This window comes from Apteryx mantelli, chromosome Z (genome assembly GCF_036417845.1).
Source record: "Apteryx mantelli isolate bAptMan1 chromosome Z, bAptMan1.hap1, whole genome shotgun sequence".
In the NCBI taxonomy this organism is placed as follows: domain Eukaryota; kingdom Metazoa; phylum Chordata; class Aves; order Apterygiformes; family Apterygidae; genus Apteryx; species Apteryx mantelli.
In genome coordinates this window covers 77,133,145-77,148,672 of record NC_090020.1, presented here as the reverse complement: position 1 = coordinate 77,148,672, position 15,528 = coordinate 77,133,145, and the positions used below count along the sequence as shown (strand labels likewise).

The 15,528-nt window shown below is 66.5% G+C and overlaps 2 protein-coding genes across 5 annotated transcripts; one reads left to right on the top strand and one right to left on the bottom strand.

Moving 5' to 3' along the window:
* Positions 1-5,092: 5,092 nt before the first annotated feature.
* On the bottom strand, positions 5,093-8,294 carry SIGMAR1 (sigma non-opioid intracellular receptor 1). The gene is made up of 4 exons (XM_067316207.1): positions 8,138-8,294; positions 7,041-7,241; positions 5,788-5,880; positions 5,093-5,406 (listed from the first exon to the last, which is right to left on the bottom strand). Exons 1-4 carry the CDS (start codon positions 8,283-8,285, stop codon positions 5,180-5,182), a joined length of 669 nt encoding a protein of 222 aa, XP_067172308.1. The 5' UTR covers positions 8,286-8,294; the 3' UTR covers positions 5,093-5,179.
* Positions 8,295-8,814: 520 nt separating this feature from the next.
* Positions 8,815-15,096, top strand: GALT (galactose-1-phosphate uridylyltransferase). 4 transcript variants are annotated; one of them, XR_010886953.1, is made up of 12 exons: positions 8,815-8,857; positions 9,160-9,329; positions 9,406-9,481; positions 9,592-9,640; positions 9,757-9,886; positions 10,115-10,171; positions 10,899-11,021; positions 11,215-11,347; positions 11,756-11,839; positions 12,362-12,516; positions 12,639-12,768; positions 13,408-15,096. XR_010886953.1 is itself a non-coding variant. In XM_067316085.1 (11 exons), the coding sequence occupies exons 1-11, from the start codon at positions 8,827-8,829 to the stop codon at positions 12,702-12,704; spliced, it is 1,074 nt and encodes a 357-aa protein (XP_067172186.1). In that variant the 5' UTR covers positions 8,815-8,826; the 3' UTR covers positions 12,705-15,095. The 4 variants fall into 4 exon arrangements, 1 of the variants encoding a protein (XP_067172186.1); XR_010886955.1 differs by having other exon boundaries at positions 14,587-15,092; XR_010886954.1 differs by having other exon boundaries at positions 14,582-15,092.
* Positions 15,097-15,528: the final 432 nt, after the last annotated feature.

Genomic DNA, 15,528 nt, shown 5'->3' with positions numbered 1-15,528 from the left:
CCTGCTGCACTGCCCCGAGGACCGTAGGGCTCAGCCCCATGTCAGGGGAGCAGCGGGGACCCACGGGGCCAGCTGCCCCCGGGGGCTCGTTGCCCAGCACCCCTTCCCCAGGTCCTCCAGCCTCCGCTCCCAGCGGCAGCATGCTACGGCCCAAGGGTGCTGGCACCCTCCGTGCCGGGCACCGTGACGGTGCCGGGGCTGCTCCATGGCCCGTGGGAACCCGGCAGCCGGGGGAGCTCCCCCCGCGCAGGGCGAGGGCTCGGGGTGCTGCCGGCTGGTTTCTCCAGCACGGCTCGGTTCCTCCTTTAAACCTCCATGGTGGTGGTGGCAGCGGCAGCTCTGGGGCTCTGCACACGTGTCATGAAGTGTGTCCGTGCTCGGGGCCCCCGCGGCGGTGAGGAGGGCCATGTCCCCGCCACCATCCCACTCAGCAGCCTCTTTGCACCGCCAGGCTCTGGTGCTGCTCCCGGCTGGCGAGAAAGAGAGATCCCCCAGACGAACAGGTATTGACGGCTGCGGCGGAGGCCGCCGCAGATAGATACTGTAGGTATAGACGGGCACGGCAGACAGCGGAGCAGATGGAGAGATACTCTTAACAGAGAGATACTGCAGGAGGAATCGGGAGATAGATCCTGTGGGCTGATCAATACCCACCGCATGCGCAAGGACAGCAAGATAGAGCGAGCCGCAGGGGGAAGGTGTTCGGCGGGCAGCGATGTGCATTTGTCCTCGCGATGGCTCCGGAGACGGCTCCGGGGCCCGGGGAGCTGGAGCCCGTCTGGGAGGAGAGCTGAGCAGTGCTTCGGCAAGGGAACGGAGTTGGAGCCCTCAGTCACCTCCAGCCACCCCGCAGGGGTTTTGTGTCCTTTGAGGTGCCCTGAGGTCCCACCTGGCCTCCAGGTACCTGAGCCTGCAGATCTGTCCTGGTCACATCCACCAGCCCTGTGGGGATGTCCCCGTTGGCATCTCAGAGGGTGCTGGGCACCTGCGTGTGGGCAACCGGATGGGAGCTGCTCCCGTCCCCAAGGACCCGGCAGGAGCTCTGGAGCAAGGAGAAGTCACGCCAGAGCCACGGTGGCACAGGGCAGCGGGGCTGTGCTCAGCACCACGGGGGCAGCTTTGGGGACACCCATCCAGCAGCGGGGCGATTTGGGGGGTTTGCTATGGGTGCAGCCCTGCCGGCTGTGGTGGCAGAGATGTGCAGGGATGAAGGGACCTGGCCAGAGCAGCAGGGTGTGAGTGGCACGTGGGATGGGGAGAGCTGCTTGCATAAGGGTGCTCTAACTCCCCAGGCACTAGATCTGGCTCCCTGTTGCGTCTCCGAAGGGGGCAAGGGGCACCCTGATTGCGAGCTCCGGCCCGGGGTGACTGCAGTGAGTTTTCCCCCACCCCGTGCCTCAGTTTCCCAACCTGAATCAGATGATCGCAAGCCTCAGGGAGACGGGTCAGTCCAGCATGAATATGGGCATGGACGGGTCTGGAGGAGGAGGAGGAGTGGGGAGGAAGAGGCAGAGCCTGCAGGTGGGCACGGACCTGCAGGACACGCTGCGTCTGGGACTGATCCCTCATCCGCTGGTCACCGGGGACATTGAGCTGCTCCATAACAGGCTGCAAACGCCTGCCCCGAAGGGAAGGGCTGCTTCTCGGGACCCTCGCGCGCCTGGCACTGCAGGACGGGGCAGCCACCCATCCTGCTCAGCATGGGGACGGGGGGACACGCATGCAGCCGCAGCAGCAGCCAGGACTCCGGGGTCCCAGCCCAGCCCCACCACGGCAGCACGAGCCTAAGGCATGCCAGGCTGCCGGGTTTTGCCGCCGGGCACGTCGCAGCCCGGCCGGGGGGTGCCAAGCAGGGCTGCGAGGCTGTGCCCTCGCCATGGAAGGACAGGGATGGCGGGGACGGCAGCAGCAGAGCAGCCCTTAGCCCAGCCGGGGGCTGGGATCCCCCCACCCGCAAGGGGCTTATTGACACGGCCGCTCTGGAAAACACTGCTGAGATTGTTCACACTAATGTTATTTAGCAGCAATATTTCCGTAATAAAAGAAATCAATGGGCAAGAGAAAAGACCTGTCCAGAGCTTTGATTTTCTCATTTTAATGGCATACTTATTTACTCCCACCACCGTGCCCATCGGATTTTCATTACGCGGCCTTCGCTGTAAGTGGAGCGGTATTGATACGAGCTGCTGAGTTAGCGCCTTCCTGCACACGCCGACGCAGGATTACTCATATTCCTCGACAGGCCTCCCGCTAAACCCGCGGGGCCGGGCACGGGCTGCGGCGGGGCAAGGGCCGGCGGCCCCGCTGGGCTGCCTACGGGCGGCCCCGCACACCCACACGCACACCCACGCGCACACCCTGCCCACGCGCCCTGCGCTTACCGCCTGTGCCCTTTTCGCGCGGGGGTGCACGGCTCTGCAGGGGTCCCCGCGCACTGCCTGTGTGCACGCGTGCTTGGGGTGCGCGCGCGTGCGCGTGTGTCTCCACGCCTGGTTAACCTGCAGTCAGCAGCCTGGGCTGACCCCCGTGACGGCACCGACACCAGCGCGGCACAGCCGTCGGCATCAGCCGCGGGGCAGATGGGGCAGGCGGTGACAGCCACGTCGCCGTGGGGCTGCAGTCACTGCAGACGGGGGGAGTCGGTGGCTCAGGCTGAAGGTTTGGGGTCCAGCCCAGCCAGAACGGCTCAGCTCTGCCGTTCGGGTCCGTTTCCCCCTCCTTGAGTCTGCCCCTTCCTCAGGGTCAGTTCGGACACGTGCCGAAGCGGCAGGACCTGGGAAACACCACGTGCCTCTGAACTCATCCCCGAGGAGCCCCTCAAGTCCCCTCGCACGCGCAGATGTTTTCCAGCGCGCTTTTCCCAAAAGGCCTCGTCACACGGCAAGGCTGCTCAGAACGAACAGCTCGCTACACCCGCTCTGCCACAAATGCAGCCAGAGCATCGCCCAGGGGTGCACACCAGGGGGAGGCCCCAAACGGGACCCCCAACCAGGCACATCCACGCTGCGAACTGGCATCGGCCGTTTTGCCATGGGCACTGTCCCCCGAAGGAAAGAGCTTCCCAGACTCCTGGGTCCCCAGCGGAAACGCAGCCGTGGTGGCTAGCTAAGGCTTTCAGTCCCGAGCAACTGCGGTGGAAAGAGGAGTAACAGCACCATCTCCTGCCGGCTTGTGGGAGCGGAGACGGACCTGATCCTGCCCAGCACCCAACCCCCGGGATCCTATGGCCCAGAGCAGGACCCACTGCGGGGGCTCAGCCTGGCACCGGGCAGGGCTGGTGGGGGACGCTGAGCTCTTCCCAGCCACCAAGGGCACCCTCTGCTCCAATGCTGAGCCAGGAGCACCCGGACAGAGCCTGACCTAACGCCGTTCCCGCACCGCAGGGGGCCCAGCACGCTCCAGAGACTCTCCCAAGAACTCAGACTGGTCGGATGAACATGTTTATTACTGACATCTTTTTTTGAGTGGCAAGTTTAGAAGTAGCCCATGTGCGGGGCTGCTGGTTGGTGGGACGAGGACAGTCTGAGGAGCAGGAGGAGGGACATGCTACAGGCCTGGTGGCCAGGGTGGACACGTTAGTTTGGGAACTGCGCTGAGGTTAAAGCCCTCCACCAAGCAGTGAGCCCGGGACGTGGCACCCTGCGTGGGTCAGGCACGAGGACTGCGAGTGGGGCGCCTGTACCCCCCGGCTCGGCCGAGGGAGCGCGGCCAGCTCGGAGCAAGGCCAGGCTCCTCCATCAGGAGGGGATGCTCAGAGCGGCTCTCACAGGGGGCCCAGCACCTCTTCCTGCCGTGGCAGCCACTACGGACAGACCACGGGGCTGGAGAAGGGATCAGCCCCTGCAAGCAGCCTAGCGGTGAGCGGAGCTGGGGTGCAGCCAAGGGGGGCCCGGCGTTCCCGGTTGCCTGCCCTGCTCGCTCCCTTCGTGCCAGCTCCCTCCACGGCCAGGACCCTGGTGCTCTGTGGGGCCGTTCCCGGGCTGCTCGGGCCAAGCAGGGAGCTGATCCAGGCTCTCCGCTCCTGCGGGGAGCAGGGCTGCCGTTCCCCCTGGCAGGCCTCCAGCCAGCGCCTCCTTCAACCCTTTAGTTAGGGACGGAGGCAGCAGGGGCGGGAGGTTTGGGGACTTGGGGGCCGGGGTATCTCAGCCAGGGGAAGCGTTCAGAGGGGTGAGGTCCTGTCCTGAGCTAATATAGAGGTCTGGGTGCCCCCAGCACTTCCCGGCTGGCGCTCCCCAGCACCCGCAGACACTATACACGTGCATAGCCTGGAGGCCACCGCAGAATGGGCTCTCGGTTAAGGCGACAGGCGGTGGCGCTCCCCTTTTGGGGGAAGGGATGGGGGGGGGGACCAGGGGAACGGGACCCTCTTCCAGCCTCTGCCCCCCAGGGCAACTCACCCACTGGGAGCAGGTACCTGAACTGGGACAGACCTCCAGCACAGAGGCCGGGCATCCCGACTGTCTGGGGGTCCCAGCACAGAGCAGCCTCTGGCCTGTGCCAGGGGGACACTGTGTGCTGCCAAAACACATCAGCCGGGATCTGAGCCACCGAGAGGAGCTGCCAGCTGGATACGTTGCTCTCTGCGCTGACCGCAGCCTGGGGCAGCCTGCCAGCCCAGGAGGGAGACGGGGAACCTCGCAGCATCCCTGTACGTTGGGTGCTGCCCACAGAGACGTGTCTCTGGACGGCTTTCCCCACGCTCCCTGCCCTGAGAGGGATGGTGCAGCCTGGCTTACACCAGCATCGTCTTCCTTACATCTTGGGAGCTGCAGAAATTTTGTGGAGCCGGGGACAGCCAGCCCCAGCTCCTCTGAGAGCACACAGGGGTCTTTATATCTTGCAAGGCCACTCTAGTGCAAGGCAGCTGTCCCCGGAGGATGGAAAAGCAGGATAAGGCTCTGCACTAAGAGGGGACGGGCAAGTAGGAAAGAGAACTCGTGATCTGCATTGCTGTGACTCTGCCATGGTCCATCTGTCCTGGCACCCACTGGCACAGGGTGCAAGATGGGCTCGGTGCTCAGCCGAGCTGGCACATGGGGAAGGACAGAGAGACAGGGCAGAGGCACAGGGGATCTGCTGCCTCTGCTAGAGCCTGGTCCCAGGGAGGAGGAGGAGGAGGGAGGAAGGCTGGGAGAAGAGGAGCCAGCTCTGCCTTGCAGAGCACCCCGGCGAGCCGGGCTCAGCAAGCCATGGTGCTGAAGAAGGCATTGGCTTCCAAGAGCAGGCCCTTGGCGTAGACCCGCAGGGTGTAAAAGAGGGTGACGAAGTCCTGAGTGCTGAAGAGGGTGTCAGCCAGGGCAAAGGCGAGCGTGGAGGGGATGAAGCCCCGGCCATACTCCACCATCCAGGTGCCCGCACTCCACTGCACGGACGTGGCCTCTCCCGCCTGGTGCACGATGGTGTCCCCTGCCAACACACAGGCACGGCGTTGCTCCCAGTGGCGGGTGGTGCTCCCGGATCGTGCCCAAAGAGGGGATGTGCGGGCCCCGAAAGTACAGTGCTGAGCACCCTGAACTATGTGCCCCATGCCAGGCAGGCCTCTAAATCCTCTCCAGCCTTGCTCGCTGGGGTAACCAGCCACTTCTCTATTCCTGGCACCCGCTAAGATGCTGGGATGTGCTCAGGGGTTATGAATCCCCCCATCCCAAGCTCTTGGCTTCTGCCAGCTGGAAGGAGGAGGCTCTGCACCACAGCAGAGGATCAGGCCGCAGAGCAGCTGTGCCCCGGCGACGTGGATACAGATAGGCACGTGCGCAGCCCGCAGGGCACTGCTGCTCCTGTGCTTACCTGGATAGTAGATCTCGCTTTTGGTGGTTCCCTCTTTCCACTGCCGGAAGGTCCCCGAGATGACGGTGTCAGAGATATCCGCCCAGTACCGACCTGAGAGAGGACAGACGGCATCAGCTCAGCGCATGCCTGCCCAGGGCCCTGAGGGTACAGGGACAACTTGGTGGCTGAGATCAGAGCCAAGGAGCAGCCCTCCAGTGGGGAAGGACACCAGCCCCATGGCATCAGCGAAGCCTGGGCAAGCACCGAAGAGAGTGGACCAGGCCTGGTGGTACCCAGGCTCCCTGCGTAACCGGCCACGTCCCGACAGCCTGAGCTGCTCAGTATCTTTATGCCCCCTTCGTTCCCAGAGTGTCTTGGCATCGGCTCCCTCACGAAGCGGTGGGGAGATGCGATGCCTGCCTCCGCCTGCCAGTTGGACGTGGAGAGTCCTGGCTGCCCAGAACACCATGAACCGGGACCTGGCTCAGCTGCTGCTGAGGCAGCAGCTGCAGGATGGCATCGCGCGGCACGAGCGAGGCTGCTGCAGGGGCTGCCCCCCCACGGCTGCCCACGGCGGAGGGGTGCCCGAGCCCCAGCCTGCTGGAGGTGGGGAAAGGCTCTACTGCTTGTTTAACAACAGCATCTTAGGTAAAAACACTCTTGTCAAGGCTCTGCCCGGGGGGGCTGGCCGCGAGCAGAACCTGCCAGGCACCTGGGACAAATGACACCCACATGCCACCACTGAATCGGGGGCTACCTTCAACTGCTCTACTGCCCATTTCCCACGAACAGGGTTGAAACGCCGGCAGCTGCCCAGGCTGCGTGAAGGCACCGAGTCTCGGCAGACACGGACTCCGTCCAGCAAAGCCCTGGCGGCCAACCCACACGTCCCTGTCTGCAGCAGCTCCGTGCCACGTCAGGCACGGCCGGCGAGAGGGGCTCCTTCGCTACAGCGAACCCAGCGTCCCTGACGGTCACCCCCTGGCTGCAGCTTGGCGGTGACAATCGCTCAACGCAGCCACCGTGACGCTGTCAACGGGGGCCCTGCGCAAACGAGCCTGAGCAGCTTTGGGCTGGCCATAGCCGTGCTGCTGAGCACTTTGACTCTCGGGCCACGTTACGGCGGCTGAGCTGCGACCAGCAGCACAGGGGACAGCACAGCTCTGCTCTGCCAAGGTTTCATGGTGCTGCCTGCAGGCGCGGGGCAGAAAGACCTCCGATACCCCCCTCCCCGCCAGCCCCGTGGGGCCAGGCCCCCCGAGCCCGCTTACCCGAGTGGCCCCCCGTGTCGACGGCAGTGCCGAAGAGCAGCACGTACTCGGTGAGCGAGGCATGCAGGAGGCACATGGAGCCCATCCATCCGCCCGCGTTCACGAACACCCACTGCAGGTCCTCGTCCGGCAGGATGTGGCCCGGGTGCTTCTTCCGCAGCTCCACGATGATCTTGGAGAAAGCCAGCTCGTGGTCCAGCCCTGCAGCACCCAAGGGTCGCCGTGAGGCCCTGCCAGCCCCCCCGAACCTCCCTCCCCACATCTCCATCCTTCAGCCAGGAGGCCCCAGCACTTCCTCCAAGGGGTCTCCCCCTCGGGAGGGGGGGATTTCGGCTCTCTGCAGCCTTCAGACACGGTGGCGCCTGGACCCAGATGGTGGAGGAGGACGTGCAGCACCGGGCGCTCCAGCCCCATAGCCCACCCCGGGGCTGGGTGCCGGCCCGGGCCAGGCCCCGGTGTCCTGCCCTGGGGACACGCAGCCCCCGGCAGCCCTGCCAGGGCCCCGTCCAGCCTGCCCCGACCCACCTGCGGCTCTGCCCAGCCCAGCCCCAGCGCTGGGGGGCTCAGCCCCACGGGACCGGGCTGGATGCTCCCGCTCCCCCTTCCCTCCTCCGCCGCGGTCCCATCCCGCTCCTCGCGGTCCCACCTTGAGCCCCCTCCGGTGCCCTGGATGCCCCCGGTCCTGGCTCCCTGGTCCCTCCTTGATCCTGGTCCCGGTTCCCCGCTCCCAGTCAACTCCCCCAGTCCCAGTCCCCCTGTGATCCCGGTCCCACCTTGATCCCAGTCCCAGTCCCCCCCCCGTTCCCCGTTTCCTCCTCGGTCCCGGTCCCATTCTCCCCCGGTTCCGCGGTCCCGGTCCCCCCTGGATCCCGGTCCCCCCCCGACGGGTCCCAGTTCCCGGGTTCCCCCTCGGTCCCGGTTCCCCGCTCCCCCCTTGCCCCAGTCCCGGCCCCGGCCCCCTCCCTCGATCCCGGTCCCGGTCCCGGCTCCCCGCCACCCCGGCCCTCACCCCCTCCCCGCACTCGGCCCCGACCCCCGGCCCGTGCCCGCCGGGCCCGGCGCCCGCTCGGGCCTGCCCCGGGCCGGCGGCCGCGTACCCGCGTGGTGCCGGGCGAGCTGGGCGATCTCGGCCGCCTGGAACTCGTAGCGCTTGGCGGCGAGCCAGGCCCGCAGCCCCTGGAGCAGCAGCGCCAGGGCGCCGAGCGCCAGCCCGGCCCGCAGCGCCCGCGGCCCCGGCACCCCCATGCCGCCCGCCCGCCGCCGCCCCGCCCCGCCGCCCCGCCCCCGCCGCGCCCGCGCCCGCGCCCACGCCATGCCCGCGCGCCGCGCGCCCACGCCCGCGAGCGCGCGCCCGCCGCGCGGGCCGCCGCCGCCGCGGGGGCGGGGCGGGGCGGACGAGGGGCGGGGCTTTCAGGGCCGGGGCGGGGCGGAAGGAGGGACTGGCAGGGCAGGAGCGGGCGCCCCCGCGGCAGGAGGCGGGGAGGGGCGGGGCTTCCAGGGCCGGGGCGGGGCGGGGGCGGGACTGGCAGGGCCGCGGCGGGCGCCGCCGCTGCAGGGGGCGGGGAGGGGAGGCGGGGCTGGCAGGGTCGGGGCGGGCACCGCTGCTTCAGGGGGCGGGGCTGGCGGGGCTGGGCGGGTACCGCCGCCTAGGGGGCGGGGAGAGGGGGCGGGGCGAGGGCGGGGCTGACAGAAGAGGGGCGGGCACCGCCGCTTAGGGGGCGGGGCGAGGGGTAGGGGGCGGAGCATGGGCGGGGCTGGCGGGGGCAGGGCGGGGCCGCGCAGCGCCATGGAGGCGGCCGGGCCCTTCCGGGCCAGCGGTACGGCTGGGGGCGCCGGGCCTGCGGGTCCCTCCTGCCTCGAGTGGGGCGAGGCGGAAAAGGGGGGAGCGGGGCCGGGGGCAGCGCCCCGGGGCGGCCTGCACCCCCCTCCCCTGCCCCCCATTGCTTCGCATCGGCCCCCGGCTAGCGAGTCTGGCCCGTGGGCTAGCGAATCTGGCCCGTGGGCTAGCAGGAGTTTGCCCCGTCCCCGAGCCGCGCTCCGCGGGAGGGTGCGTGGCGGCGGTGGCGGTGCTGTTGCGGTGCTCCTTCCGCCGTGACACCTCGGCCCCGTCTCCCCGCAGAGCACCAGCACGCTCGCTACAACCCGCTGCGGGCCGACTGGGTGCTGGTGTCGGCCCACCGCGTCAAGCGCCCCTGGCAGGGGCAGGTGGAGAAGCCGCCCCCCGAGGACGTGCCCCGCTGGGACCCCAGCAACCCCCTGTGCCCCGGGGCCAGGCGGGCCAACGGCCAGGTACCCGCTGGCATCCCCGGCGTCCCCCCCCCAGTGTCCGTGTCCCCCCTTGACCCCCGCCTCCGGCCCCGCGCAGGTGAACCCCCCGTACGAGAGCACGTTCGTCTTCCCCAATGACTTCCCCGCGCTGCAGCCGGACGCCCCCGAGCCCGGTAAGGTCTCGCGCGCGAGCGGGCGCCCGGCGGCCCTGGGGCTGGGGGCCGCTGGCCGGGCTGGAGCGGGCGTCCGCGGCTCGGCCACCTCGTCCCCTGTCCTCCCCCAGGTGGCGGCGACCACCCCTTGTTCCGCGCGGCGGCCGCCCGAGGAGTGTGGTAAGTCCAGCCGGCGGCTCCAGGCGTTCGGTCGAGGTGAGGATGTCGGCCGAGGTCCGCGGGTGAGCCCAGGCGCCCCGCGTGTCCCCAGCCCCGCGCGCCTCTCTCCTCCGCAGCAAGGTGATGTGCTTCCACCCCTGGTCGGATCTGACGCTGCCCCTCATGTCTCTGGCCGAGATCCGGGCTGTCGTTGACAAGTGGGTCGAGCTCGCGGTGGAGCTGGGTGCCGCGTACCCCTGGGTGCAGGTGCGTCCACACCACGGGGCACAGGGGTGCTGTGCTGGGGCCCCGGAGTGGTCCCGGGTGGGACCCTGGAGGCTCTGCCCTCCTATGGGCTCCGTTGCAGCGGGGACACCGAGGCAGTCGGAGGGGGCTGGGCTGAGCCCCGGCGCTTTCACAAAGCCGAGGTGGGACCCAGGTGTCCGGCGCTGGCCGGGCACTCTGACCTGCTCTCCTGCACGTCTTGCTCCTCAGATCTTCGAGAACAAGGGAGCCATGATGGGCTGCTCCAACCCTCACCCCCACTGCCAGGTGAGGGCCGAGCCCGGCTGTCCCACGGGCGACCTGCTTCAACTGGGAGTCCCCCCGGGTGACCCTACAACAGCAAACCCTCGCGGAAGAAGCAAATGCCGAACCCTCCCCTGAGCTGAGTGCCTGGGCCCAAAGCGACCCCAGCCCTTCCTGCAGGGACGACCCCCTCCCCGATGCCTGTCCAGCCACCTCTCCTCTTGGGGACTGTCCCTTGCGGCTGCCACGTGTCAGGCTATCCGCCTGGTGGCAGCACGGGCCTGCAAATGGGGAGCCAGGCTCGGGCATCCCTGTGTACCAGGGGGTGTCAGAGCTCCTTGCTGGGGAGGGAGCATGGCCAGATGCCCCCCAGCTTGACCAGGTTTTAGTGAGGGGGCTGTGACATGAGCCCAGAGTGGCTGGGAAGGGACAGTGAGGGTCTGCAGAGCTCCCCGTTCGTCCCGGTGTTCCCAGCCCTGCCTCAGGTTGTCCTTTTTGCTTCAGGGCCTGTCCCTGGAGGGTCAGGAAGGCTTTCTGCTCCATGTATTTGGTGGTGCCCCCTGCCCCTGCCGCTGTCCCCAGCAGTGGGAGAGCGAGGGGGTCCTGAACTGGGGATGGATTGGGGGTCTCTGTAGGCTGGGAGGTAGGGCAGGCTCCGTAGGGTGGGCACAGGTGGGCAAGATCTCACCCAAGGGAGGGAGAACGGGGAGGCAGGTAACCGTGTCCTCATGCCCTGCTTCCCTCCTCACAGATCTGGGCCAGCAGTTTCCTCCCGAATGAGGCCCAGCTGGAAGAGCGGACCCAACGGGAGTACCTGGGCCAGCACGGCGTGCCCATGCTGCTGGAGTACGCCGAGCAGGAGGCTTGCAGAAAGGTGAGGACGGGTCTGTTGTGCTTTCCCTTGAGAGCTGGGAGCATGGATGTGTGCTGGGGGGACAGGACGGGGCCCCCACCCCTTCCAGCCCCCAACAGCGGGGCCCGTGGGAGCTGGGAGCACGTGAGCCCGGGGCTGGGGTCCCTGGGGTGATGGGCCTGCGCGCGGCTCCATCGAGTGGTGTGTCTTGCAGGAGCGGCTGGTGGTGGAGAACGCGGACTGGCTGGTCGTGGTGCCCTACTGGGCCACGTGGCCTTTCCAGACCCTGCTGCTGCCCCGCCGTCACGTCTGCCGCCTGCAGGACCTCCGCGAGGGCGAGAGGGACAGTGAGTGGCTCTGCACCCCGTAGCTCTCGCTCGGTCTGGCTGGGTGGTGCGTGCTCCCCTCTGTTGTTAGGAGGAAGCTCTCCCAGCAGCCTGGCAGTGCGGGAGAGTCCTGCGTCCCCGTGGGGAGCAGGGCTGGGTGTGGGATGGGCAGGGGTCAGCTCGGTGGGAGATGGGCTCCCTGCTTGTTATCCTCTGGACTGGCAGGTGAGTCCGTCCTGTCCAACCTTCCCGGCGTGGCGCAGGTGGGGACAGAACCCAGGTGTGTGGGATCTGACCATACCAGTGGGGGACCGAGATCCTTTTCTGGGGTGATGAAGCGCATGGTGCCCAATACTCTAGCCCTCTGGGCTGTGAGGAGGGGCAGGCCAGCCAGCTCAAGGTGCAACTACCCTAGCGCTTCCGTTGCAGGCCTGGCGTCCATCATGCAGAGGCTTCTCATCAAGTATGACAACCTCTTCGAAGTCTCCTTCCCTTACTCCATGGGCTGGCATGGTGAGTGGCTGGATTGGGGGAGCTGGATGGACCCCTGGGACCGTCTCATTCACCCCATGGTACCTGTTTGCTCCTGGCAGGGGATCAGACCTGCTGCTTGGGCCAGGCTTGGTTTGCTCAGGCACATGGAGCTGGCGCGGAAAGCCAGGACTCCTGGGTTCCCTCTGTAGCATGGGGAGGGGAGAGGACGTGATGGCTAGCGGGGAGGCTGAGTACCCAGCAGCGCTGGGGAGTGGGATACAGCTGTGGGGAGGGCGTACAGACCACCCTGCCTCAGTTTCCCCTACTCATGTTGTTGATCGCTTGGGGGCCTTTGAGCACCAGGGTTATGGGGGCAAAGGAGCTGTGTGCTCCCGCCTTCTGCCTGTTTTCCTCAGTGCCCTGAAGGCTGTGACGCTTGTGCCCTTTGGGTTTTCAGCACAGGGCTGGAGTGCCGTGTCCTCTGTGTCCCTGTCCCCTCCCCAGTGGGGCAGGGAGCCTGGCAGGGCCTGGTCTCACGCGCAGCGCTTGCCCCCCTGGCAGGAGCCCCCACAGGCCCTCACCTGGAGGAGGACTGCGGGCACTGGCAGCTCCATGCCCACTATTACCCACCCCTGCTCCGCTCCGCCACCGTCCGCAAGTTCATGGTCGGCTACGAGATGCTCGCCCAGGCGCAGAGAGACCTCACCCCGGAGCAGGTGAGCGCGGGCAGGGCCGGCGGAGCGGGTGGGAAGGGCACCACGTTCCCAGGAGCCGCAGCGACCCGCGCCGGAGCCGTCGCTGGGATCTGCCTGCCTGACCCTCGTGCTCTGCCCCGCAGGCTGCTGAGCGCCTGAGGAACCTCCCCGAGGTGCACTACAAGCAGCGGCCCAAGGAGGCATCGTGACGAGGAGCGGTGGAGTCGGACCCCGGCTTTGCTCGGCGGGGCCAGGGAGAGGAGTCGCTGGGTGGTGAGGAGGGCTAGGCTGAGGCCTCTCTCGCGTCGCTTGTGAGCCCTCTCGTTTCCTTGCCAAGGCACCTTCTCCTGAGCCTTGTCACGGCTGGGCCTGGCTTGTGGGCCAGTTTTGCCTGCTGGAGTACAGGTAACCCCAGCCCTAATCCTGCTGCATCCATGTGCAGGCGATACCGTTTCTGTTGGCTCCTTCCTCATCCCAGGCTGCGTCTTCCTGCCTCCGCAGAGCGCTGTTATCAGCACTAAAGGGCTTACCCTCCTCCCAAACCAGTCTCTTACTGGTGGAGCTGGGAATGGTGCTGGCGGGTTTGCCTGCCCCGTGGAGGGGCCCAGCCCCTCTGTCCAATAAAACCCATGAGCAAAGCGCTTCTGCCTGCGGCCTGGTGGCTCTTGGCCCCGGATGGGAGGGTACAGGCGTGCGGAGGGGCCTCTTCCGTAACTGCTGTGGGGGGAATAACGTTGGGGACTGCAAAGGTGCCAGGGAGTCCTGTGCCTCCTGCTGCTGTCTCTGGCTCTGCACTGCCTCCTCTTCCTCCCTGGGGGGAGCTCTGAGCCCGTCCCTGAGAGCGGCAGGCTCGGGAAGGAGCTGACAGCGGGGAGGTGTTTGTGCCGCTCAGGACTTACCCGTGCCTCCTAGGAGAGGGCTGAGGCCTGGCAAACTTGCTGCATGGAGACTCCTGCCTGCGGCTCCCTGGCCTCAGGCAGAGGCTGAGCACACAGAGCCCTTGCTCCGGGGCAGGGCTGAGCCACGGGGCTGCTCCTCTTCTCCCTCTGCTCGGGGCCGTGGGTTGGCCGTGGCCCTCCTCCTGCCTGCTGCACGCCAGCAGGTCCCGGCGGTGCTGTGTGGGGCTGATGGGATGCAGCGAGCGGCTGGATCTTCACTGGAGCTGAGTCCAGAGGGGAGCCAGGTGGGTCCAGCTCAGCTCACCGTGCTGCCAGCCCCTCCGTGCCCACCCCGTGGGGCAGGGGGGGGGAAGCAGCCTGGCCGCTGGGCTGGAGGGGTGCTGCAAACAGCTCTGTGGTCTCTGCTTCCCCCTTGCAGCCCCTTCCCCTTGCTCCTGGGGCTGGGGAAACCCTGGGGCCTTGCAGGGGTCGGTCCCGGGCAGTGATGCAGGGCTGGCTCCGGGGCCGATTTGGAGGGTGCAGGTAGGTAGCCTTGGGGGTGTGCCCTGATGGGGATGCTCGTCGCGTGGTGCTGGGTGCTGAGCACCGTCTGCTGTCGTGTCCTAATGCAATTTTTTTTTAATTGTTACCAAAGATCCATATTCTTAACTCCGTAACGAGGCCTGTATTATTACAAAGTCTGTAATTGGTCTCCTGGGGACTAGAAATATCTTGCAAGGAGGTAAACGTTCTCCTCCTCAGGACTCATTTGCCACCTGCTAAACAACCATTCCTGGCAAGCGCTGTTTCCCCCTCCCCAGCTCTGTGCGTTGCTCCCATATCGCTGCCCCGCGAGGCTGGGGTTGGAGAAGGGCTGGGATGGCATGCAGCTCCAGGGGAGCTCGGAGCCGGGCTGGATGCAGGTGCTGAGCCCCCTCCTCCCGTGCTTGTGATCACCCCATCCCAGAGCCAGTCCCATCACGCAGGCTCAGGCCTCCACCTGGCCTGCAGGTGTCCAAGTGCTTTTCCAGCATCGCTGGGAAGCTGCAGTCCCACGAGATGGTGGTGGGCAGCAGCGCACGGACCTGCATAGGTGACCCTCGAGGTGACCCTCAAGCTCAGAGCCATCGTTCAGCACGGGGGCAGGAGGAAGGGAGATACCTCGGCTCAGAGCCCGGCCTTTTGCAAAGTTTTTTATTGTTTCCCAGGACAGCCGGTGCCTGTGCAGGGTTCGAGCGCTGGGAAGCGAAGGGCTGCGGCAGGGCTCTGCCACCATCTCGTTTGCAGTCGCCGTCCCTTCGTGAGCACATTCGCGACAACCCGGCTTCAAATTTGCCTGGCTTTCCCCAGGGCCTGGAAAAGCGTCAGCGAATTGGCTTAAATATGTGAATCCAGATTGGGGTAATTAACCACTGAACCGGTTGTAACGAAGCTAGTCATCTCTTGCTGCACGCGTAGTTAGCTCTGATTTAATAGGCCACCGGCTCCGTGCCTGGTCCGCATCGCGTCAGCCCAGAGCTGTAAATGAAACTCGCAATAAGTCAAGCGGTATTAAACTTTACAGTCGCCGTCTTTAAAAACGAGACACTTTCTTTAATAAATCAGAACAAGTGGGATTGTAAATATCAAGGCAGGATCCATATTGCTTAATTAAACAGTGCCTAATGAACAGCCTGTTTGCTGCGTTGTGATTTAGGATGAAACCTAGGGAGACGGTGTGCGCTGAGGAGCACGGGTGCCCACGCGGGGCTGCCCTTCCTGCCAGGTAGCGGCTGCTGGAAATGAGCTGCTGCTGGAATAGCTCCGAGCTGGGCTAAGTGGTGTGTGGGCTCTCTTTTGTTTTTATTTTGTTTCCAAAAACGTTTCCTGCTGTGGAAAACTTCAGAGGTGAGGTCACCTGTGGCCTCAGGCCTGGGAGGAGGAGAAGCACAGGGATATGGCCTGGCTCTGCTGGGAGCCGGCAACGGCTGTGAGATCCGGGCTGCACCGAGCTCCCCCCGTTCCCTGCAACAGGCGGCAGATCCACCTCCGCTCGCTCGGGTATTTTTAACTTGTGTGTGAGGGGGTGGGAAAGCCCAGGAGGGAGAGGCAGAGCGGTTTCTCTAGGCATGGGAAGGTGAGGGCGGCTCGCGTCTGCAGGAGCGGAGACCAAGCC